This window comes from Cetorhinus maximus, chromosome 16, assembly GCF_964194155.1.
Source record: "Cetorhinus maximus chromosome 16, sCetMax3.hap1.1, whole genome shotgun sequence".
NCBI classification, from domain to species: domain Eukaryota; kingdom Metazoa; phylum Chordata; class Chondrichthyes; order Lamniformes; family Cetorhinidae; genus Cetorhinus; species Cetorhinus maximus.
In genome coordinates, this window is record NC_135894.1 from 57,856,708 (window position 1) to 57,880,434 (window position 23,727).

At 45.3% G+C, this 23,727-nt stretch overlaps 1 protein-coding gene across 6 annotated transcripts in view; it reads right to left on the reverse strand.

Annotated features, from left to right (window-relative positions):
* dmd (dystrophin) overlaps positions 1 to 23,727 on the reverse strand; it is a 1,945,510-nt gene that overhangs the window by 520,463 nt on the left and 1,401,320 nt on the right. For all 6 annotated transcript variants that reach the window (XM_078559857.1, XM_078559853.1, XM_078559852.1 and 3 more), the window contains exon 47: positions 904 to 1,068. In XM_078559857.1, coding sequence (XP_078415983.1) covers positions 904 to 1,068 — 165 coding nt within the window. The remainder of the gene's footprint in view (positions 1 to 903; positions 1,069 to 23,727) is intronic.

Consider the following 23,727-nt stretch of genomic DNA (forward strand, 5'->3'; position numbering starts at 1 on the left):
CAAGTGCAGCACATCATTGTCCCTTTCTGTGCTGCTATTCTTACTAGAAGTGTTTATTAGCTTATAATTAAAATTATATTTTTATCTATCTAAATTTCAATTAAACTATTCTGCTCCTTCTTACCCCTCTGCTCCTAATCCCCAATCCAGTCAAATTTCCATTATGGAAGTATTATTCTCACTCTATCACAAGCTCACTCCTTACTCTGCTCTTCACCATAACAACTTCTCCCATACATTTGTATTATATTGTATAAGGAAACACAACTTCCACTTTAACCCAAGCTATTTCAGAGCTCTATCAAATGGCACACATGAATCTTCCACTTTTGTCAGGGAGATTTCTATTTTGTCCTTACCAGGTAATTATTGACATTACCAGGTCTCTAGATCTAGAAATTGCACTGGTATGTGGTTGGCACCTAACTCTCACATAAGACAAGTGGTCAGGTTTATATACATGCCAAAGCCAAATAATAAAATGCTTTCACACCAATCCCCACAACAACAGCGTGATGCATGTAAACAGTCTTTAATTACTTCTCAACTTACACTCCAAGGTCCAGCAATTCTTAATTGCGAACACTTTTATGGTCATTTGCAATGCCCTTCTCTCATCCTTGTTCATTCTCAGTCTTCAGCATTTAAATATTGTGGTTCTAGCTTCTTTCTCACCCATATTGTGGTACTAGTGTTTGAGTCTTATGTAGAGCCATTTTGCTTTCCAAACTCCATTCTCAGACCTCTAGTCCAGCAAAAACCGCTGGGAGACACTGTGCTGCCTCACTACTTTTTTCAGCAGCCATCATTGCAAATGTCTATTTCTGTTCAAGACACTTTAGACTGAGAAATGCTATTCTAGAGAGCTACAATAATATGTATGGTCATTAGAATCATTTTTACCTTAATATCAAAGACTTCTGGTATTGGTGCTTGCTTGTATAATTCCAACTGATCCTTTGTAGAAGAGACCCACAGTGTTAGTAGATTTAGCTGCTGTTGAAATCGTGTAAAGTCCTTCAATAACTCTTCTATTTCGTTTTGTTTATCAGGCAGATTTTTTGACACCTATAAAATAAAAGCACAAGAAAATTGAAGCTGATCCAGATCAGTATTTTTAACTCTTTCTATAATTTAATGGAACATTTACTTTGCAGTTGCATTTCAGAACTCAAAGGACTTATTGTTGAAAATTTATGTTGCATTGAAATAATCAGTTCCTCCCCATTTCAGTTATATGCATGTTCCAGCTTGCATTAATGGGATATTACTTTCAGCCTGTTTGAGTACAACATATTAATGATAAATCCAGCCATCCTAATCTCTGATGATGAGCCATTTACAGGAGACAATAAATCTAAAACCACAGGAGGAGACCTCAGAAATAACTGTTTCCATGACAACAGCTGCTGAGGTGCAGCAAGATTTGACAGACTGGTGACGTTTAACTGGCTGAATGCTTATGAGACCCTACATTATGAGCTGCTTTATTTGAACATAGCACTCCCACGCAAACATACAATGCTTGCTGGCAAGTGTGGCCCTTTTCAGTTTAAAATCCTGTAACAGCGGGAAGAATTTTTTGCTCGGCGCGCGGGCACATGCCTGACACGCTCGAGCGTGAAATGGCACGCAATGACATTGGCGAGCATCCCGACGTCATCACACATATTTCGGTCGGCAGGCGCGCGCGGGAGCTGACAGCGCGCCCACCAACAATTAAGAGGCCTATCAAGGCCATTAACGTATTAATCAACCATGACTTTTCGCTGCCCGTCCAACGTTGATTGGCAGGCGGGCGAATCGGCCAGGTGGCCATTGCCTTTTTAAGGAAACCTCATCCAAGGGCGGGATGAGGTTTTCGACATATATTTTTTTAAAAATGTTTGCACAGAATTTTCATCTGGTATATGTTCCGGTGATTGATTCTGATGCGTGGACATTTGTTCCCGGTTTTTAAAATCTTTATTTTTGGCATTTAAATTCTTCAGCTCCCTGACGCAGCTCTCTGCCTTCAGGGAGCTTTCATTCCGCGCTCCCCAGCGCCCGTGCTAACTTCAGCACTTGCCCTCCTCCCGCCCCCATCCCGGCAGCGCTGAGCCTTTCAGCGCGCTTTTCAGGGGTTGGGGCAGATCGCGGTCGGGGGTCCGTTTACCCAACCGCTCCTGGCCCTACTGATCACGGGCACCCGCCAAACTAAAAATCCTGCCCAGTGGGTTCTACCCTGGATAGCCATGGCTCAGTTAACAGCATCCACCCCTCAGCCAGAGGGTTGTTAGTTCAAATCCAACTTCAGAGATTTGAGCACAAAATCTCCAGTGCAATACTGTAGGAGAGTGCTGTATTGTCAGATGAAATGGTAAACCAAAGTCCCAGCTGCCCTCTCAGGTGGATGTCCTTCTCATCCTGTTTGCAGCCTTTTACTGATTGACTACACCATCCGTCTTCAATGCTTTTCCACCATTATCCAGCTAGGTGGTGTAGTATAATACATGAACAGACTAGATATGCTAACGTGTGATGTAAACTATGATGTATCTGTGACAGCAGCAGTCATGTTCTGGAGACTCCGAACAGCAGGCAGGCAGCATTCAGGGGAGATGTGCCTACTCAGCAACCCACCTTGTATATATTGTACTAAGTGTAAACAAATCAGTTTGGAGCAACTAGCTGAGTCTGGCTAAAATCCTTCTTCATAAGATACATGACCTAAGACATCCATGAAACATGGTAGCAGTGGCGATAACATCAACCTAAACAAGAGATCGTACCATTGACAGGACATCTACAACCCACAACGGCAGCAAACCCTAGTCAGACCAACATCCGCAAGTATGCCTAAGCAGGAGGTCAAGTGAAAAGGGTAGTGTTGGTGGCACTAGACAAGCAATCACTGCCTCTACTCTGCCTGTTTGGAAGTTTTGAGGGCCTGCATGGAGGCCGCGTTGGAAAACATGGCGTGATAACTTTCTGAGGTACCGTCCCACCTCAGGTCTCCTTACCAAGCAGCAGAAACTCCAGATCAATTTGTTCCTTTACGTTGTAGGGCCTGTCGCTGACCAGATCCTTCTCAGCCAGGGGGTTGAGGAGACTCCCGCAGATTTTGACTCTGTTTTAAAAACCCTTGACTTTTTTTTTCTTCAACTCAGATGCCACTACTGGGCGAATGCTCTTCAACCATAGGTCCCACAAACCAAGTGAATCAGTCGAATCCCTTCTCCCTACCTCATTCACGGTAGCTAGTTCTCACAAACAGGAATCCATGACGGATGTTCGTGTTCTCACTCGACCACTTTATGGCACTAATCAAGTCAGCTAAAGTACGTAAATTTGGCCTTGCGCCCTCCGACACATCGAGGTGGCGGGAAGGTCCATTCGCCATTTAGTCCAAACGCGGTAGTTCCACTCACGCAGGAGCTCACCAAACTGGCCAAAAAGGTGGGAAACCGTACAGCAGCCATCTTGAAATATTTACAATGCAGCACAAAGAGACGACACAGATGGCAAGGCTGCCAAGCAGGGGGTGCAGAGTGCTTCCAATGTGGGAGGACAGAGCATTTCCAATGGTTCTGTTCATTTAAAACCTTTAATAAGTGGAGAAAACAACAGAATAACCGCAGCTCATAGTTCGCCCAGAACACAGACCACGAACAGACAAATGCAACCTCAATCTTCCTGGGGGAAATACAAGGCCATTGCCCAGACTTCCGATCTGTCAAAGTTTTTAAAACTCACTTTAAGCTCAATACGGTGTATCCATACTGGCTGATCATTCAGCATGATTCAACACAGTTCCTGTCCAGCCATCAAATATTAAACTCCAAGGTCCAGGGGGAATTAACCTGCACATCAAGAGTCAGGTTACAACCACTCTATGCCATAAAGATATGACAGATCACAGAGACCCTCTATATTCCATGTAATCAAAGCATCTCTTTGTGTGTTTACAACTGGGCATCCTACAGAAAGTGGATGAACTCCTTCAGCCAGACAACAGGACTGAATTCTGCCAGGAATTCCCACGATTGTTTCAAGGTTGGGCTAGATAAAAAAAACGAATATCACAGTTCACTGCTCCCAGGCACCATGCCGGTGTGTCTATTCACTCCCAGTAGGGTACCACATCCTCGACTACCGGAGGTCAAAGAGGAACTTGACCACAGAGGTGCTACTTCACCAGTCACACAACCAACCTGGTGGTGTTCTGGACTGGTGACAGTTTCCAAACCAAACGGTCAACTCAGGCTCTGAGTGGACCACATGCAATTAAACAAAGCAGTCTAGAGGGAAGTCCACCCTCTGTGTCTGTGGATGACAGCCTGGTGAAGCTTGTCAACAGAGTCCTCTTCGCCAAACTCAACGCTAACAGTGGGTTTTGGCAAATACTTCTTGATCAGGAGTCCAGGTTGTTAACAACTTTTATTACAATGTTTGGCCTTTTTTGTTTTAACCACCTTCCTTTTGGCATATCATCAGTCTTGGAGGTATTGTAGCACCTCATGCCCACAATCCTATAAGGCAAACAAGAAGTCATCTGCCACATGGTTAACGCCCTTATCCATGGCTCCATAAGAGAAAAGCATGACCACAGAGTCCGAAAAGTTCTTAAGGCTCACCAGGAAGCATTAAATGACAAGTGTGAATTTGCCAAGACCACTGTGGGAAGGTTGTTTGGTGTCTCACTAAGAGGTCTGGAGGTTTGTATGGTTGAACATAAGTTGTCTATTGGTGACCCATAACTGTATGCATCTCCAAGGTACAGCCCTGAATGGGTGCTGTCTCCTTGCTGGCTCCTTCCAGACTCTACCGCACGCAGTCCACTATCATGTGTTTCTCTACATCACACTGTGGGTGGTACTGTTCCCTAGTCCCATGTTAAACCTTGCTCTGCCTGAACACCCTTAAACTACAACCACCATCAAACTTCTGGGCAATATCATCCAAAGACAGGGTATCAAGGTGGACCCTCACAAAACAAAGGCCATTACCGATTTTCCCCAACCATAGTGTATCACAGGCATCCAGCGGTTTCCACGGATGGTAAACCAGGTGGGCATGTTTATCCCACGGAACCTCTATGGGATCTCATGTGGAAAGGCCAGCAATGGTTCTGTGGCATTGAACAACACAATGGGTGGAATTTTCCATTCCAGGCCCAAGTCCCATGGTAGGGGTGGGGTAGAGGAGTGTTTCGTGCCATGGAGGCCGCTGGGAATTCACGCCGCATTTCGTGACCCTGGCCTCATTAATTATGCATTCAGGGGTTTCCTGGCGTGTGGCGTGGTGGAGCAGATAGCAGGCACCCAACCGTCTTACCTGGGCTCCATGTTTAAAAGGCACCCAGACAGCAAGCTACCCAGCGTTGAGGGAGGAGATGGTCCGAACAGGACAGGGAGCTCCAGCGCCCAAATTCAGTGATGCCTCCCTGGCCCTGCTCAACAAGGTGGAGGACAGGAGGGATGTCCTCTATCCGGAGGATGGGAGAAGGAGGCCAAGCAGGGAGATGAGCCTAGCATGGGAGGAAGTCTCCAGGGCAGTCAGTGCCCACAGCGTCCACCAGAGGACTGTCCTGCAGTACTGGAAGTGGATGAATGACCTCTTCCGCTCCGCCAGGGTAACTGAACCCTCAACTGCTCACACTCACCTCACTGAATGGTATAGGGAACAAGGGCCTCAGTGGCAATGTGGTAAGGTGATGCCTCATCGCCCCACTGCAGTCCTTCTACTCTGCAGGTGGAGAGGCCACTGTGGGTCCCTGACCCTTCCACACAGAGAGCTCACATGCTGCCTGGGAAGGGGTCAGGCATTGAGGCCACCTGGAAGCACCACTAATGCCATGCCTTATCCTTCTACCTGCATGTTTTACCACCTCTGGAGGGTGATGCCCAGAACACTTCTGGGTAACCTGCAGTGCATCAATCACATGGCAACAATCCAGTGGGTTATTTGTAAGACTGGAAGCATGAGAAAGATACATGAAACCCAATTGCTCTCAATCCTATCTTCACTCTTTGTGCAGATTAAATTAACACATAATAGGAGAGAGAGGGAGAAGGCAGGAGGGGGCTGCCCACACTTCAAAGATCTCACCAACTTCGCGGAGCAGGCAGCCCAGCTGGAGGGGTGGAACGGGACACAAACTGGGAGTGTGGAGAGATTGGCGAGCGGCCTCCATCCAGTAAGGATCCATGCATGTCACATTGAAACCCAAGGGTCACGTGTTCCTCCATGTTGGAGACAACTCATGCAGTCACTCGCTCTCTTCTCTCACTTACAGGTGCCACCAGGAAGAGGACAAGGCCCTTAACAGACAAAGTCCTGTCCACCACTTACACAAGCCAATAAGGACCAGATACATTGCAGAGGAAGAAAGTGCACCGGTAGAAGCATCACAGCAGTCACCTGGTACCTCCACCAACCCAGAGACACACACCTCAGTGGGTATTAGATCTAGTTTAGGAAGGGTCTTACATTCCAGTGGTCACTGCACAGACATGTGTCTGCAGCAGAAGCAAGCAAGATCATCCAAGCTCACCGGCATATGGAGAAGTTCTGGGGAAGAGGCATCTGCAATGTCCAAGTCAGATGAGGCACCTATGGAATCGGTGGCCCACAAGATGCTGGTCAGGTAGCAAGAGGCAGCAGAATATCAGGCAGAGGTGGTGGAGGCCCTCAACAGGGTGACACGCATGGCGGAGGAATCCATCTGCCTGCTCTCTGATGAAGTGGTGTTGACCTGTGCACACATGGAGGTCTCCATGGGGAGGGTGGTGGGCTCCATGGAGAAGCTCATCCAACAGATTCTGCTGGAGATGCGCACAGATCTGCGCTCCATCACTGCAGCAATGGGTGAGCTTTCACAGTGGCTACACAAGAGAGGGACAGGGCACGTTGACCTCCTTCCAGGTGTCCCCTCCCCTCAAGGAGTCAGACAGGGGGCAGAATTTTGCCCTTGATGGGCGGGCGGGCCCCACCGGCTCAGCGGCAGGCAGGCAGCCGATCGCCACCGCCAAAACAGGCCCCGCCGCCATTTTAAGTGGGCAGGCCAATTAAGGCCCGCCCAGCCGGCTGCCCAACAGGAAGCGCTATGCACTCCCTATGCGGACAGGGGGGGATTCCCCAACTATCAGAGTGCACACATCTCCCTAAGACTAAGTGCTGCCTCAGGGAGAGCGCTGAAAGTGTCTGAAAGTTTAAAAATAGAAAAATAAAAAAATTATTAACATGTCCCCCTCATGTGACAATGTCACACGAGATAGGACATGTTAATAAATATCACAGAAACTTTATTAAAGTTTTTAAAACCGACATGAAACCTCATCCCACCGGTGGATGAGGTTTCATGTTTTTTCAGAAGCCCACCGGGGCTCCTGACCTGCCCACCAACCTTAAGGTTGGACAGGCATGGCCTTTAATTGAGTTAACTACCCTGTCAATGGCCTCAGTTGGCCATTGACAGGTCGGCGGGCGGACAGCTGATTGCGCTCTGCCCCCGCCTTCCTGAATATTTAAATGGGGCGGGATGATGTCAGGGGTTCCCCCGATGTCATCCCGCGTCATTTTCGCGTTGGCGAACAGGCCCCACCCCCTGCTCGACAACGGAAAAATGCTGCCCAGAGGCTCTCGGGCATCCAAAGGAAGGAGGAGTGACAGTTGCACACCCCTGGGACCTCCACTTGGGACTCTCTGAGGGTGTCTGGCTCTTCCAAATGCCCTTTGCCTGTGACCCCTTCAACCTCGTCTTATGTGGCTGCAGAGTGAGCAGCTGCCCTACAGTAGGACAACCAAAGTTAGCCGGGATCCTCCAGGCCTCAGGTCTCCAGAGGACGGCTGCCAAGGTAATCAAAGATAACAGGGAAACTGGTCACAGGCTGCCTCACCCTCTGCTGCATATGTCAGGGGAGCACTTAGAAGAAGTGTTAAGGAAAGAAAACTTAAGAAGTTTTGATTTCACATGTGGCTGCATGGGTGCACTATGATTGCTAAACTTATCACACTTCTGTAAATATAGTTCACTTGCACTTTAATCACATCTGATGTGGTTTATTTGCGATAGTCCTTAAGCTTGTGCGAGATACCCCACTCCAACATCTTCTGAGGGACACCTCATGTTCCACCGGAATCAGGCATGTACAGGGAGGCAAAGGTCTTTGCCAGGGTCCTGGTGAGCCATGTGCAGGAAGTCTCCTGCACAGACTGTGCCTTTGCCCTTCACACGCTTATCTGTCCTGCATTGTAAATACTACATGCCGGGGTTCCTCTTCAGTTGTCCAGTTGAGCTGACCTGCATCTCCGGCTACCCCCAATGACCCAACTCACATGCTGCATTTTGAGATCTCCACTACAAGGCGCTGCATGGTTGTGAGCAGCCATGATGCTAGTAACATTCCAAGGTGGGTTGAACATCTTTTCCTCTCCCCCTGTCACCCACATCCTCCCCCCAGATAAACACTGATCCCCCCACAGGAATCACTTCTGACCTCCCCACGTTTACCCTACAACCCTCCCCCATCACCCTCTGTCCCGTGCAGGTTAATGCTGAAGTCTCCTACCTTCACAGTAGATCTGCACCTAGCTGCCACCTCCCCCCCAGCCTTTCTTCTGACGGCCAGAATCTGTTTCTCATTCCGTCTCCCCTTCAACAACCCCCAGCGCCCTTTCACCTGACATCGCAGGACTTTCACCTTCCCACTCTACTGGCTCCTACTGCCCCCTTTACCCCTCACCATCCCTTCCTATTACAGATGCCCTGAGCTTCCCCCACCAGGGCATGTCTATTGACACCACGGACCTGCTCCCTCTGAACCCTTTTCCCTTCTTCACCCCCTCCAACCCGAGATGCCCGTTCACACCTGTACACTGCCCCTTATGCTCAATTACAACTGCACACTCCTCCACCATGCCCGTTCACACTTGCACACCCCCCCCATGCCCTTTCGCACCTGCACCCCCCGCCCCCGTCCCCCCCTCCCCCCATGCCCTTTCGCACCTGCACCCACCCCCCCACACACCATGCCTGTTCACACCTGGACATCACTCCGCCACCCACACTCCAGCACGGCCATTCTCTCCACTCCATACCACCTCACTGATTTCATGACCTCCGCAACATCCCTCTCTTTCCCCTGCCACCCCAACCTCCCCACCGCCCTCTAGGCCTCACACTCACCTAACCTCTTCATTCCTCTCCTCCCCGTCTAATCTCCACCAGCGCTCCCTCCCCGCCAGCACAGACCATCGCCGCCCACCAGTACCTCTTGCAGCCTTCCACCTGCAGCTTGAAGATTAACCTCCTGGGAGATATTGCTGTGAGAAGATTTACCTCATGCTGGGCAGGAATGCAAGATCCCGTCAGCATTTTATGCTGGCAGGAAACCAATTTTTCAGCTTCCGCCACACTATCCTCCACCACCGCCCGCCATTAAACCCGCCGTGGGGAGGACTGGAGAATTCCACCCAATGCCTTTCAATGTATTAAAGACAGGCTAGTCTCTTTGGATGTGCTGGCACATTACAATCCAACATTGCGCACCGTAGTGTCTGCTGATGCTTCCTCCACTGGTCTTCATGCCATTCTTATCCAATTCTAGAAGTATGGCTACAGGAAGCCGGTATACTTTGCCTCCAAAGCATTAACCGAAACAGAATGATGCTACGTCGCCATTGAGAAGAAAGCCCCAGCTGTCACATAGGCTGTTGAGAGGTTCTCAGACTACCGGATGGTCTTGCCCTTCCATGTAGAGACAGACTCCTCATTACCCCCTTGAAATCCATGGTGATCATTAAAATGCCTCTATGCATTCAACGGTTACACCTTCACTTGATGCATTATCAATACATGGCTGTCTACGTTTCACGAAAGTCCCAATCCATGGCTCTCTCCAGAGCTACAGTAGACAAAGCCATTGCCTTGGATTTCATACTTGTCTTAGAGGTGGAAGCATCTTCTTCGACTGTAATGAACTTACTGCTCATCTCTACCATGAATCTCCAAGAAGTCCAAAGAACACAAATAGAAGACATGGATTGTACCCAAGTACGAGATTTCTGCCTGCAAGGCTGGTCTAAGTATAGTCCTGCAACTCAGCTCCACCATAAATAGCACAAGCATCGCAGGTGCTTAACCATAGTGGATGGCCTCTTAGCTTTTGATCACCACCTTGTCATTCCTAAGTTCATGTGAGCTGAGATCCTCCACACTCCATGGATTACAAAGTGCAGAGCACGTGCACTGCAATCTGTATGGCAGCCGGGAATCACCCAGGCTGTTCAAAATATCGTCCTATCCTGTCACACCTGCCATATTAACCACCAGACACCCATAGACCTCTTGGTGCCATCCAGCTTTCCACAGTGGCCTTGGCAGAAATTGGGGCTTGACCTCTTTGATCATTAGGCAAGACATACCTCATTGCTGTAGATTCCTACTCTAGATGGCTGGAAGTAGTCAGATGCCACACTACTACAGCGGGGTCAGTGATTAGGGCGCTGCAGACCATCTTCTATACACATGGCTTCCCCAATTAAATCATCTCTGATAACAGTTTACAATTCGCTAATGACCACTCTAGGAAAGTCACTGCCGACAGTGTGATCACCCATATCACCAGCTTCTCTCTTCATCCACAAGCTAACAGGGAGTTTGAGCAAGCAATCAGGACCTGCAAGATCCTAATGTCTAAGGATCTTAATTGGCATTCAGCACCCGAGCCATGCCTCTAGCTAATGAATTCTCTCCAGCCGAATTGCTCATGGTCTGACATCTAAAGACGCACGTTTCTCTACTGCCAAGGAACCTCCAATCTAATGTTACCCCTACTGACCACAAGAAGGTGAGAAATAGGGAGACAGGCCTCCAGGAGAAACAATAACAGTGATAGAACTCCAGACGTACCAACATACATATAAGCACACGAAATAGGAGCAGAAGTAGGCCATTCGGCCTCTCAAGCCTGCTCTGCCATTCAATAAGATCATGGCTGATCCATTTGTGTTTCGAGTTCCACGTTCCCGTCTACCCCCAATAACCTTTGATTCCCTTGCCTAACAGGAATATATCTACCTATGCCTTAAAAACATTCAATGACCCAGTTCCACTGCCTTCTGAGGCAGACAGTTCCAAAGTCGCACAATGCTTTGAGAGAAAAAAATTCTCCTCAATTCTGGTGACCCCTAATTTTAAAAGAATGCTCCCTAATTCTGGATTCCCCCACAAGAGGAAACATCCTTTCCATTTCCCCCTTGTCAAGACGATTCAGGGTCTTATAAACTTCAATCAAGTCACCTCTTACTCTTCTAAACTCCAGTGGAAACAAGCCCAGCCTGTCCCACCCATTCTCATAAGACAACCTGCCCATTCCAAGTATCAATCTAATAAACCTCCTCTGAACCACTTACATGGCATTTATATCCTTCCTTAAATAAAGAAACCAAAACTGCACACAGTAGTTGAGACATGGTCTCACCAATACCCTGTCTAACTGAATCCTAACATCCTTACTTTTATGTTCATTTCCTCTCGTAATAAAGGATAGGATTCCATCCTTCTTGACTAAGTGCTGCACCTGCATAGTAACTACTTGTGGCTCATGCGCTAGAACACCCAGATCCCTCTGCAACTCAGAATTCTGCAGTCATTCTCCATTTACATAATAGTCTGCTTTTCATTCTTCCTGCCAAAGTGAACAACTTCACATTTTCCCACATTATACTCCATCTGCCAGGTTTTTGCCCATTTACTCAACTTATCTATATCTGTCTGCAAACTCCTTATGTCTTCTTCACAACATACTTTCCTACCTATCTTTATGTTGTCTGCAAATTTAGCTACCATGCTTTCACTCCCCTTATGTAAGTCATTAATATAAATTGTAGAAAGTTGAGGCCCCAGCGCAGACCCCTCCCTGTGGGACTCCACTGATCACAATCATACAAAGACCCATTTATGCATACTCTCTGTTTTCTGCCATCCATCTTTTATTCATGTTAATGTTATCCCCTACCCCATGAGCTTTTATTTTCTGTAATAACCTTTGATGTGGCTCCTCATCAAATGCCTTCTGGAAATCCAAGTACAGCATGTCTACAGGCTCCCCTTTATCCACAGCGCATGTTACTCCTTCAAAGAACTCTAAAAAATTGGTTAGACATGATTTCCCTTTCACAAAACCATGCTGATTCATCCCGATTACCCTAAAGTTTTCTAAGTGCCCAGCTATAACCTCTTTAATGATCGATTCTAATAACTTCCCCACAACAGACATCAAACTAACTGGCCTATAATTTCCCATTTTCTGCCTCCCCACCTTCTTGAATAGAGGGGTTTATATTTGCTACTTTCCAGTCTGATGGAACCTTTCCAGGATCTAGGGAATTTTGGAAAATTAACACCAACGCATCTACTACCTCATTAACCACCTCTTTTAAGACCCTAGGATGAAGACCATCAGGACCCAGAGACTTGTCAGCTCCATCAGTTTGCTCAGTACTGCTTCCCTAGAGATTGTAATTTCACCAAGTTCCCCTCTTCCTTCCATCTCCTGATTTACAGCTATTGCTGGAATGTTTTTTGTATCCTCTTTAGTGAAGACAGAAGCAAAATATTTGTTAATTTATTCCAGCATTTCCTTATTATCTGCTAATAATTCCCCACTGTCACTCTCGAGAGGACTAACACTCACTTTACTTACACTTTTCCTTTTTAATTACCTGTAGACACCATTGCAATCCATCTTTACATTTCTAGCTAACTCCCTCTCATACTCTAATTTCTTTCTCCTGATTAACCTTTTAGTCGTTCTCTGCTGTATTTTGATTCTGACCAATGATCTGACCTGCCGCTCACCTTTGCACAGTTACATGCTTTTTCCTTAAGTTTGATGCTTTCCCTAACTTCTTTAGTTAACCACGGATGGTGGGTCCTCCCCTTCATAGTAGAATACACTTATTCTGAGTAATCTAAAATATCCCCTTAAATGCCTGCCATTGCTTCTCTATTGATCTATCCCCTAGCCTAATATCCCAGTTCACTTCAGCTAGCTCAGCTTTCATGCCCACATAGTTGCCCTTTTTTAAGTTTAAAATGCTAGTCTTAGACCCACTCTTCTCCCTTTCAAACTGGATATAAAATTCAATCATATTGTGTCACTGCTACCTTAAGGGCTATCACTTCAAACTTATTTACTTCAATGTGCGCTATCAATTTATTTATTTTGTTATCAATGCTACATGCATTCAGATACAGAACCTTTAGTTTTGTCTTTTTGTTATCTCTGTAACATTTAGTCTTGATTGTTGGTGCATTCTTTGGTTTTTTTCTCTCTGATCCTTCCTGCCATTCTCTGACCCTCATTTCCCATATTACTACTTTCCTCTCTTACCTTGTCTCTACTCATTGATATACTTACTACATTAGATCCCTTGCCCCCATTATTTAGTTTAAAACCATCTTCACTTCCCTAGTTATACAGTTCACAGGTGTAGACCGTCCCAACAGTAGAGCCCCCACTTTCCCCAGTACTGGTGCCAGTGCCCCACAAGCTGTAACCCACATCAGTCTTTGAGCCATGCATTCATCTCTCTAATTTTATGTACCCTATGCCAATTTGCACATCGCTCAGGTAATAATCCAGAGATTGTTTGAGATTCTGTTTTTTAATTTAGTGTCTAGCTCCTCATACTCTCTATGCAGAGCTTCTTTCCCAGTTCTACCTATGTCATTGGTAGCTACATGGGCCATGACAACTGGAACCTCCCCTTCCCACTGCAAGTTCCTCTCCAGCACTGAGCAGATGCCCTGAACCTTGCCACTGGGCCAGAGTATGGATCCATGATTGTAAGTCAGCAGGTGTGGTCCTTACAACAATGGAGCACCCAGGGTCATACCTGGTCCAAACACCATCTAGTACTTTCTGAAGCAACAGGAGAGCCCTGATTTCTCTGGTACCAATGAGGCCACAAGCCTTTGATTACCATACGATGTGGGATGAAGACACCAAGAATACTTTGAGTGGCTTGTGAAACGCTGACCCAGCCCAGGATCCAATTTAAGCCCACTGGCCCCATGGGGGTCACAACAACGTGGTCCGGCAGAACGGTAAATCCACCACAGAGACTTAATCTGACTGGCGCACTCTCGGAGGGGAGGAGCTGCCAGACCCAATGTAATGTAAATAGTTTAAAGGAAATGTGGCGTAAATAGTTTGGACATAGTTAATACTGTTATTAAACAGGTAGACAGTATACTTGGGGGGAAGAGTAATGTAATGTGTTAATAGAATAGATAAGCTAATGGCCAGAATTTTTTGCTCGGTGTGCAGGCGTGTACACTCGAGCGTAAAATGATGTGTGATGACATCGAGCGAGCATCCCAACGTCATCGTGCACTCACGCGATATTTTGGTTGGCGGGCCTGCACAGGAGTTGACAGCACTTCCGCTGACAATTAAGTTGGCCTATTAAGGCCCTTAATCAATTAATTGAGTACAGCTTTTCACTGCCTGTCCAAAGGCGGGCGAGCGAAAGGGCCAAGCGACCTTTGCGTTTTTGGCTAAAGCTCATCCACGGGTTGAGGTTTCGGCCAGTGATTAAAACAAAACATTTTGCACTCTTATTTAACATGTCCCTGCTCATGTGACAGAGTCATGAGGGGACGTAGTTTCATTATTTTTCATTTCTTTATTCTGAGTGCTGAAAATCTTCAGCTCCCTGGGGCAGCTCTGTGCCACTGGGAGCTTTTACTCCACAAGCCCGCGCGCATGCGTGAACTTCAGCGCTCGTGCTTCTCCCGCCCCCACCCCAACAGCACTGAGAGCTGCAGCACGCCTTTCATGTTCACTGGCTGTAATTGGCCAGCCAGCATGAAATCACAGTCGGGGTCCGAACGCGGGCGGCGGTCAGCTTCCCGACCGCTCCCGGACCCACCCATTGTGCCTGCCCGACGAAGTGATGTGGACTATGGTATAACTGTGACATCAGCAGTCATGTGCTACAGACACTGTATGGTAGACGGACAGCACTCAGGGGAGATGTGCCTACTCTGTATCCCGCCTTGTATATATTGTACTTAGTGTAAATAAACCAGTTTGGAGCAACTACCTGAGTCAGGCTATAGTCCCTCATCATAAGATACATGATCTAGTATGTCCATGAAACAGGCGGGACTGCATTCGTCTGGTTCTATTTTTATCCATCCAGTCATAGGCAAGGAATCAACTGCAATGGTTTCTCTTCGGGCTCCTGCACATCTGGTGCCCCCCGCCAACCCCACCGTCCCCCCCAAGTATCTATCCTATTTCTAATCATCCAAAAACACAGCGCTGATTTCCATGCATATGCTGAAAACACCTAGCTTTACCTCACCACCAGCTCTTTTGATTCCTGCACTGTCTATGAATTCCCACCCTAAACCTCTCTGCCTGTCTACCTCTCTTTCCTGCTTTCAGACATTCTTTAAAGCCTTGCTCTTTGGCCAAGCTTTTGGTTACCTGCCCTAATATCTTCTTATGTGGCTTGATGCCAAATTTTGTTTGGTAACATTCCTTTCTCGGGATGTTTTACTGCAGTAAAGGCACTAAATAAATACAAGCAGTTGTTGATGATTTAAAAGATCCCATCAAACTGTCTCAAAGTTCTCCCCTTTGTGCTGCCCAACTGTAATCTCTTGACCAAAATGATTACAGCAGACTAGCTGGTCATTAACTCATTGCTGGTTGCAGCATCTTGCTGTTGACAAATTTGTTGATACATTTCCCACATTACAATAAAGTACTTCATTGGCTGTAAAGTGCTTTGCAACTTTCTGAGGCCTCGATAGGCACAATATATTTGCAACTCTTTTCCTATTATTCTGATAGGTTCATTTTTTTCTTTCTCTGCAAGAATTCACTAAAGTACACACCCAGCTAAAGTTGCATTATGTAAAAATACAGATTCTAGACGGTAGGTTGACAATGGCAGAACCACTCATAACTGAGAAGCATTGAAGACATCCATCAATTATTATTAGGAAGGCTTTATCATTAAACAGTTGGACAATGCCTCTCTTAGCCTCAAATTAGAAGTCACAGCTGTGAAAGTGCATTCACTAGTAAAAACCTGGGCAAAATTATTGCTTCTTTCCAGTACCCCAGTAACGATGGATAAGGTTCAAATAGTAAAATCCAGTCAATATTCTTACTTGATTTCACAGAATTCTATTAATATCTATCAACATTATTTAATAAAAATTAGGTTCAAATAGCTTGTCTTAATTACTGTTTGAAACCATAACCATATTGACATGCAATATGGTAGGGGGGAGGTGCAGTGTAATGCATTAATAGAATAGATAAGCTTTTGGGTGATGTGGGCTATGATGTAACTGTGACATCAGCAGTCATGTGCGAGAGACACTCAGAGGAGATGTGCCGACTCAGTATCCCACCTTGTATAATATTGTACTTAGTATAAATAAACCACTTAGGTTGGATGGATGTAATGCATAAAGAAAAATTGGTCATTGTAACTGTATACTTTAGGAGACAAAAGTTCCCATTGGATTTGACAAAAGGAATTGAATTAGCTGTATTGTGGGTTGCCAATTACAATCATGCTTTCTAAATAATCTACACAATTAGGATAAACTTGTAATAGGACATACAGTTTTTTCAAAATGATACAATGAAATAAAAAACACAAAACTCAAAGTGTTGTGTTTATCCCCTCAGAGGCCAAGGATATTCTGACCAGAGACAACATCCAAGTGGTATTTTGGAGTTTTCAGCTGAAAAACTTTTCTTCTTCTTCAGTTCACTGCCAAAAATAGGCCTAACCCACAGTGCCTGGTAGGGCAAGGAGGCAAGGACTGAATCCATCCAGCCAGAATGAGAATTGAACCTCATGCTGTTGGCACCCGTCTGATCCACATTGGCCATCCAGACAACTAAGCCAATCGGCCACCAAGGAGTCCAAGTTGCCGTGGCAGCATTTACCTTTACCATGTTGTCGTCCAGAGCTATGAATAGTGCTGATAGAGGCTCCAATTTCCTTTCCATCACATAGCTGACCAGGAATCTCTCTCACTCTTACTGCCTGCCACTGGCAAATGTTGGAAAGATATGCAGATTGATTGTCAACCTGTTTAGCCACGTTATGAGCATGCTTTCTTGGGACTTGAACCAAGAGTTCTTGGCTCAGAGGCAGGACACTACCCACTGCGCCACATAACCTCCACAAAGAAAATGATCATGGTAAAACCAATGGAGGACTAAGGCACTCTTACACCTATATTTAGATTTTATTGGCAAAGTTACAAGTACCAACTTGATTTTAAAGATGGCTCCTGTGCAAACAGCATCCTACTAGGCTGTGGACATCCACTTCTATTCCTGTCTCTTTCTCTTGTAGTCTCTTCTACGCATTGTTTTAGGCCTTCTGTTCCTAACAGTGGGTATATGCTAGTTTACTCTACAAGTTAAAGCTACCTGTCCCATTTCCCACCCTTCACCGTTACTGTTCCATGCTAAAATGACATAATGACATAGCTGCTAGACTGGGTCTGCGGCAGGTGGTGAGGGAACAAACAAGAAGGAAAAACATACTTGATCTCATCCTCACCAACCTGCCTGCCGCAGATGCATCTGTCCATGACAGTATCGGTAGGAGTGACCACCGCACAGTCATTGTGGAGACGAAGTCCCGCCTTTACATTGAGGATACCCTCCATCGTGTTGTGTAGAACTACCACCTTGCCAAATAGGATAGATTTCGAACAGATGTAGCAACTCAAGGCTGGGCATCCATGAGGTGCTGGGGGCCATCAGAAGTAGCAGAATTGTACTCAAACACAATCTGTAACCTCATGGCCTGGCATATCCCCCACTCTAACATTACCATCAAGCCAGGGGATCAACCCTGGTTCAATGAAGAGTGGAGGAGGGCATGCCAGGAGCAGCACCAGGCATATTTAAAAATGTAGCGTCAACCTGGTGAAGCTACAACACAGGACTACTTGCATGCCAAACAGCATAAGCAGCAAGTGATAGACAGGGCTAAGTGATCCCACAACTGACGGATCAGATCGAAGCTTTGCAGTCCTGCCACATCCAGTTGTGAATGGTGGTGGACAATTAAACAACTCACTGGAGAAGGAGGCTCCACAAATATCCCCATCCACAATGAGGAAGAAGCCCAGCACATCAGTGCAAAAGATAAGGCGGAAGCATTTGCTACAATCTTCAGCCAGAAGTGCTGAATGGATGGTCCATCTTGGCCTCCTCCGGAGGTCCCCAACATGACAGGTGCCAGCCTTCAGCCAATTCAATTCACTCCACTTGATATCAAGAAATGGCTGAAGGCACTAGATTCTGCAAAGGCTATGGGCCCTGACAATATTCCTGCAATAGTACTGAAGACTTGTGCTTCAGAACTTTCCGCGCCCCTAGCCAAGCTATTCCAGTACAGCTACAACACTGGCATCTACCCGGCTATGTGGAAAATTGCCCAGCCATGTTCTGTACAGAAAAGGCAGGACAAATCCAACCCGGCCATTTAATGCCCCATCAGTCTACTCTCAATCATCAGTAAAGTAATGGAAGGGGTCATCAACAGTGCTATCAAGCAGTACTTTCTTAGCAATAATCTGCTCACTGACATCCTGGGTTCTGTCAGGGCCATTCAGCTCCTGACCTCATTACAGCCTTGGTTCAAACATGGACAAAAGCGCTGAACTCCCGAGGTGAGGTGAGAGTGACTGCCCTTGACATCGAGGCCGCATTTGACTGAGTGTGGCATCAAGGAGCTCTAGCAAAACTGGAGTCAATGGGAATCAGGGGCAAAACTCTCTGCTGGTTGAAGTCACACCTAGCACAAAGGAAAAAGGTTGTGGTTGTTGGAGGTCACTCATCTCAGCTCCAGGACATCACTGCAGGAGTTCCTCAGGGTAGTGTCCTCGGCCCAACCACTTTCAGCTGCTTCATCAATGACCTTCCTTACATCATAAGGTCAGAAATGGGGATGTTCGCTGAAGATTGCACAATGGTCAGCACCATTCACGACTCCTCAGATACTGAAGCAGTCCATGTTCAAATGTAGCAAGATCTGGACAATATCCAGGCTTGGGCTGACAAGTGGCAAGTAACATTTGTGCCACACAAGAGTCAGGCAATGACTATCTCCAACAAAAGAGAATCCATCCACCGCCCCTTGATGTTCAATGGCACTGAATCCCCAACTATCAACATCCTGGGGGTTACCATTAGCCAGAAACTGAACTGGACTAGCCATATAAATACTGTGGCTACAAGAGCAGGTCAGTTGCTAGGAACTGTATGATGAGTAACCCACCTCCTGACTCCCCAAAGCCTATCCACCATCTGCAAGGCACAAATCAGGAGTGTGATGGAATACTCACCACTTGCCTGGATGAGTGCAGCTCCCACAACACTCAAGAAGCTTGAAACCATCCAGGACAAAGCAGCCCACTTGATTGGCACCACATCCACAAACATTCACTCCCTCCACCACCGATGCACAGTAGCAGCAGTGTGTACCATCTACAAGATGCAATATAGGAATTCACCAAGGCTCCTTCGACAGCACCTTCCAAACCCACGACCAATACCATCTAGAAGGACAAGGGCAGTAGATAGATGGGAACACCACCACCTGGAAGTTCCCCTCCAAGTCACTCACCATCCTGACTTGGAAATATATCGCTGTTCCTTTACTGTGGCTGGGACAAAATCCTGAAACTCCCTTCCTAACAACACTGTGGTTGTACCTACACCAAATGGACTGCAGCGGTTCAAGAAGGCAGCTCATCACCACCTACTCAAAGGCAGTTAGGAATGGGCAATAAATGCTGGCCTAGCCAACAAAGCCCACATCCTGTGAATGAATAAAAAAAAATGGCTGTATTCTGTGTTTGCTGCATCAGGGCTATTCTGTTCTGCATGATGTTATGGTGCTGTTTAGCTGCCATAACTGTTCTATCATCTAATTTTTCAGATTGAAGGTAAGAGGCAATAGTCTATATTGGCTTTCTCCCTTCCTTCTGTTACTTCATTGGCCCCTGGACTGAAATACACTGCTATGTTTAAGCTTAATTAATGCTTGAAATTTGAACTCACACAGAACTCTGCTGTCCACATCCTACGCAACACTACCAATGTTATTATCAAAGTCCTTGCTGATCTGCATTGGTTCCTGTTTGCATAGTGCTTCAGACTTTAAAATCTCAACTTTGTGTTTAAATAGCACCATGATCTTGCTGATTCTCACTGGAACCCATCCCCCACCCACGCTTATTATCAGCTCCTCCAATTCCAAATTATTGTTCATCCCATCTTCATCCCAACTTTCACAGCTGTGCCTTCATCTGCCTAGGTCCAATTCTCATATTTCCTCTTTAAATCCCTCTACCTCCTCTCCCTCTGTAAGATCCTCCTACAATCCATCTCTGACCAGGATTTAGGTTACTCTCCTAATTTTTCCTTCTTTGGTAAAATGTCCAATTTCTTAATCTTAAAACATTGTTCTGTGCTTAATAAAGCAAACTATCTGTATGTGTATTGATGTCTTTCAGGCGGCCCTTGTTAAAAGTGGTCCTCATTGGTGACTTACTTTTTACAAACATTTTGCATAGAACTCTACTTCTTGTTTTGGTCCAGTAACATCATGAGTGGGAGGGTGTTCAGTATCCATCTATTTTTAGACCTGCATATTAATGTCTGCTTCTTGGATGCTTTAACCAATAGTATTAAAGTCAAGTCATGAACAAAGACAGTTAAGAAGTACTCATGAGCATGCAGATAGCTTGCAATATAATTTTGAGAATATCACTCCTGCTCAAATGAATATACAATTTAACTTAATATTGCACACCCAACTACCCATTTGGCAGAATTTTTATCTCGTCGGGTAAGCGCAGCAGGTGGGCCCGGGAGCCGCCGTGCAACGGATCGCCGCCTGAAATAGGGCCCCGACCACGATTTCATGCTGGCTGGCCAATTAACAGCCAGCCAGAGTGAAACGCACGCTGATAAGCTCAGCGCTGCCAGGGCGGGGTCAGGAGCAGCACGTGCACTGAAGTGTGCGCATGCGCAAGAGTGTGCTCAGTGAAAGCTCCCTGAAGGCACAGAGCTGCTTCAGGGAGCTGAAGAATTTTAACATTAAAAATAAAGATTTCAAAAATAAGGAAAACATGTCCCCTCATGTGACTCTTTCACATGAGCAGGGACATGTTAAAAATGAGTTTTAAAATTTAAAATTTTTTTTTAAATCACTGTTTGAAACCTCATCCCGCCCATGGATGACATTTCGCAAAAAATGCAAAGGCTGCTTGGCCTATTCGCCCACTTGCCAACCGTAAGGTTGGACGGGCAGGGAAAATTGCACTTTAATTAATTGATTTAGGAGCTTAACAGCCCTCGTAATTGTCAGTGGGTGCGCTGTCAACTCTCGCACACACCCGCCGACCGAAATATTGTGCAAGCCCGACATCATTGCGTGCTATTTCACGCTCATGTGTTGGGTATGTAGGCAACGTAGAGGAAACATCCTTCTACAAAAATAACTTGAAAGCCAAATGGACAGGTCACACAGAAAGAAAGGAAAAACTTGCTAGAAATGTCTGTCCATTCCAAATATTACAGTATTAGATTTATTATCACCCTCAAGGTTGATCATAATTATCTATTACAGGCACTTGTCCAGGCAACAGCAGGTTGTCAATTAGGCTTCATTGGTACTGCTTTTGCTTCTGTGTCAATAGATTACAGGTTAAAACCCATCTTTGGATCTCTTACATGAAAACCAGACCAACAGTGCAGTACTGAGTAAGTGCCATATTGCCTGAGATGTTGTCCATTGGATAAAACATTAATTTAAGGCTCTGACTACCTTTATGGTGGTTCAAAATGTACTAAGATGCTATTTAAAAAGCAGTGAGGAGTTCTCTCTCATGATTCCTCTTTCAATCACCACGATCAAAAGTAGATTGTTATATAATTAATTAGTATTTGTGAAATCTTAAATAAAAACAAAATATGCTGGAAATACTCAGCAGGTAGTATCCGTGGAGACAAATATTGTCATGAGCAACATAGTATCCATATTCCCCCACACTACCACAATGATTGATTATATCTTAAGTTCTGAAATGTTTGTCAGAAATGTGATATTGTGCTATATAAATGCAAGTCATTTTATAAGTGGCTGCTTTGAAAAGACTATATAGTCATTGGGCTGTAACTAAATTTTCCAAATGTCAGAGCTGTTATTAGTTTGGCTTTAATTTTTCAGGCTAAATTAAACATAGGCCTAGTCCACCAGGGTAGGCAAAAATGGTACTGATGATTACATGCACATGAGTCTGTGCACTAGGTGTTGGAAGAAGAGGAAGAATGAAGATTGGCATTTCACAAGTGTCACTCTCTGACCTTAAAACACCACTTATAATCACTCTGAACAAGTGTGTGAAATAGAACAAGTATGCTTGAAGGAAGATGCTTGGAAATCAAAGCAATTTTGAGGAGACATAATTGGGGAACGTGACAGGAAGAAGCCAGTCTAATCAAAGCAAATTTCAATAAGAACTTAACTCACAAGCTGCGGCCATACAGAAAACATTTCAGTCAGTAGTTATCATGTACTCAGGAATCTAAAAATCTCTCTAAATTTTGTAGCTGCTTAATTCAAGCTGAGTTCCACTTGAAAATAGATTGCATGTGACATAAGTAGTGCACGTTATCAGATTTTAAGTGGCTTGACCAGCGAAAGAAAAAAATGGTTTTATTCGTACTCGCTCAAGAAAGAAATGTTGATAAAATGTGTTTTAAAACCCTCAGAAACAGTCCAAATGTGATGAATAGATATTTGATTGTCACAGTAAACAATAAAGAGAAAGGTGATTTAGAACTCAGAGTTGATTCAGGAAGTTGGCAGGTTGATTAAAGGTCATGAGGTACAGATTTAGTGGAGAAAAGTGAGGAATCGTTTAAAGGTGCTTGGTTCAGGCAAGTATGAGACAGTTAAGCTAGTTAAATTAGAAGCTTTAATTGTAGAGTAAAGCGCTAACTCTAACATTACTCTAATAATAGCTACTGTGCTTGATCATAAGGAGCTGTGTCTTAATGATGTCACTCAGAGAGAGATGAGTGAGGAGAACCTAAGAGAGGAGCAGCCGTTCTGTCGTGATATTCTGTAATCTTGTATATAGTTACTTCTGTAAATAAAATACTTTTAAGGAATGATCTTTGACTCCAGCCAGATCTCTTACTAGAGCAGGACACCCATTGTCTTCCGAGAAAATCCAACAACAATAGTTGAACCTTCCACAAGTAGGAATTGGGACCAGATACAAATTGGGAAGTGAAGGCAACTGTTTCCCAGCGAATGAACCTTAGGTTTGGCATTTCTAGGGACAACATTAAAGATAACCAGTTTGAGAAATTTCTCATGTTAAATTACATTGACCGAACTAATGATCAATTTTTATGTTTTGCGTAATTTTACTTATAACCTTCTAGTTAAAGGCCATAAGAGTGTTGAACAATCCACCATTGTTGCCAGCATAAATAGACTAATTATTTTAGTAGCCCTAGTGGACTATATTAGCATTATCCTGTTTGCACTCCATGACCATCATTTATAGGATGACTCATGCATCAGGCGTTATTGAGCTTGTAATGTAAGACATATTGGGCTGGATTTTCATCCTCGAGGTGAGAGTTGTGAAAATTCCCAGCT